General features: G+C 48.6%; 1 protein-coding gene across 1 annotated transcript in view; it reads left to right on the forward strand.

Moving 5' to 3' along the window:
* Positions 1–512: 512 nt before the first annotated feature.
* Positions 513–1,694, forward strand: part of adamts15 (ADAM metallopeptidase with thrombospondin type 1 motif 15) — a 31,312-nt gene continuing 30,130 nt past the window's right edge. The window contains 1 exon segment of the mRNA XM_015398698.1: positions 513–1,625. Within this exon segment, the coding sequence (XP_015254184.1) occupies positions 726–1,625 (900 nt within the window). The 5' untranslated portion in view covers positions 513–725.

Consider the following 1,694-nt stretch of genomic DNA (forward strand, 5'->3'; position numbering starts at 1 on the left):
CATGCTTAGTGTGAGGGATTGCTGAAGAGTCAATGAGTCGATGCAATCAGCTGGTTTTCCTTAGATAGAAAACTTTGAATCAATGTGACTGTATGATCTGGTTGGGTTTTGAGATGACATGTGTTGTGAATTGGCGCTATAGAAATAAACTGAGTAGAACTGAATTACTTTAATTTTATGATTATTGCCAAATCTGACAGTTTCACTGACTTTTTACTGTGCAGATAATAAATTCACCTAAAAACTTAAGTAGAGCATCTCTCCATCCTAAAACTAAGAAACCTTTAAAGGACTTTAATCGTGTTCGTTTATGGAAGTTTCTTGAGTTTAATAAAAAGCAGGACATCTTTTATATATTCAGTAAATATTACTGTGGGAGAAAAAACCTACAGGTTTGTTTTTCTTTAATATTTGGTGGTTTATTCGTTTTGTTCTGATACAGGAGAGGGTGTGCCCCCGCTGCTGACTCATATGCTACATGCACGGAGATTTGGAGTGAAATCACTTGGAGCAGCTCTCTGCTGCGCACGCACTCAGGGTTCACTTGACACCAACCGCTGGTTTTGAGCGCAGCTATAAAGCTCAGCAGCTGGAGAGGATCGTGTGTAGAGTGGAGCCAGTGGAAGATGGGCGAGAAGCTGGACAGAGGCGCGTTTGCAGAAGTTTAGTCAGGACGCGCGACTTGGAGCGAGCGCGGTGCCATCCCGCGCAGACGCGCCGCAGAAATGGCCGGGGCTGCGCTTTTACCGCTCTTCACTCAATTTCTACTTTATTTGACATTAACATCGTGCATGGAGGTGGATTTCTGCACACCTGTCCGCCTTGACCAGCAGATGCGTGGGCAGCGTGTTGTGTTCAGGCTGAATGCATTCAGACAGGAGTTCTTCCTGCGCCTCAGGCCGGATTCTAGTTTCCTCGCAGCAGGCAGCGGATCTGCAGCATCCAACGCTTCAGCTGACCTCAGGAGATGCTTCTACTCCGGTGATGTAAACGCAGACCCGGACTCCTTTGCAGCAGTCAGCCTGTGCCGGGGTCTGCGGGGGGGCTTCTCCTATAAAGGCATGGAGTATTTCATCACCACAAGCCCTGCAGCTGCGTCTGCTTATGGAAACTTTTTGGAAACATCTCACATGATCAGCCGCCGGGGGGTCGCGGTGCATTCAGGGGCCAACCTCACCAGCAGGTGTGGAGTCAGCCCGGAAACCAACTTCAGCGTTTCTCTGGACAAATACAAACACCTGAGTGAGCTGGACGCTGATTGGTTGACAGAAGGCGTCCTTAAATCCCTGGGGAGGTCCAAGAGGTTCGCCTCTATCCCCAGGTTTGTGGAGGTGCTTGTAGTGGCGGATCAGTCCATGGCTGCATTCCACGGGGATGACCTCAAGCATTACCTTCTGACCCTGATGTCAGTAGCTGCCAGGCTATACAAGCACCCCAGCATACTGAACTCCATAAACATTGTGGTGGTTGGCTTCATGGTGATAAATGAAGCTGACAAGGGACCAAAGATTTCCAGCAATGCTGCTCTGACGCTGCGCAACTTCTGCTCCTGGCAGAAGAAGTTAAATAAAGTCAGTGATAAGCACCCGGAGTACTGGGACACTGCCATCCTGTTCACCAAGCAGGTAGGTACCAGACAGGTGGGCCCAGTTTTAACCAACCATTCAGGTGTTACATTTAACACTCCACTATTT

Source organism: Cyprinodon variegatus, unplaced genomic scaffold (genome assembly GCF_000732505.1).
Source record: "Cyprinodon variegatus isolate N-32 unplaced genomic scaffold, C_variegatus-1.0 Scaffold953, whole genome shotgun sequence".
Classification (NCBI taxonomy): domain Eukaryota; kingdom Metazoa; phylum Chordata; class Actinopteri; order Cyprinodontiformes; family Cyprinodontidae; genus Cyprinodon; species Cyprinodon variegatus.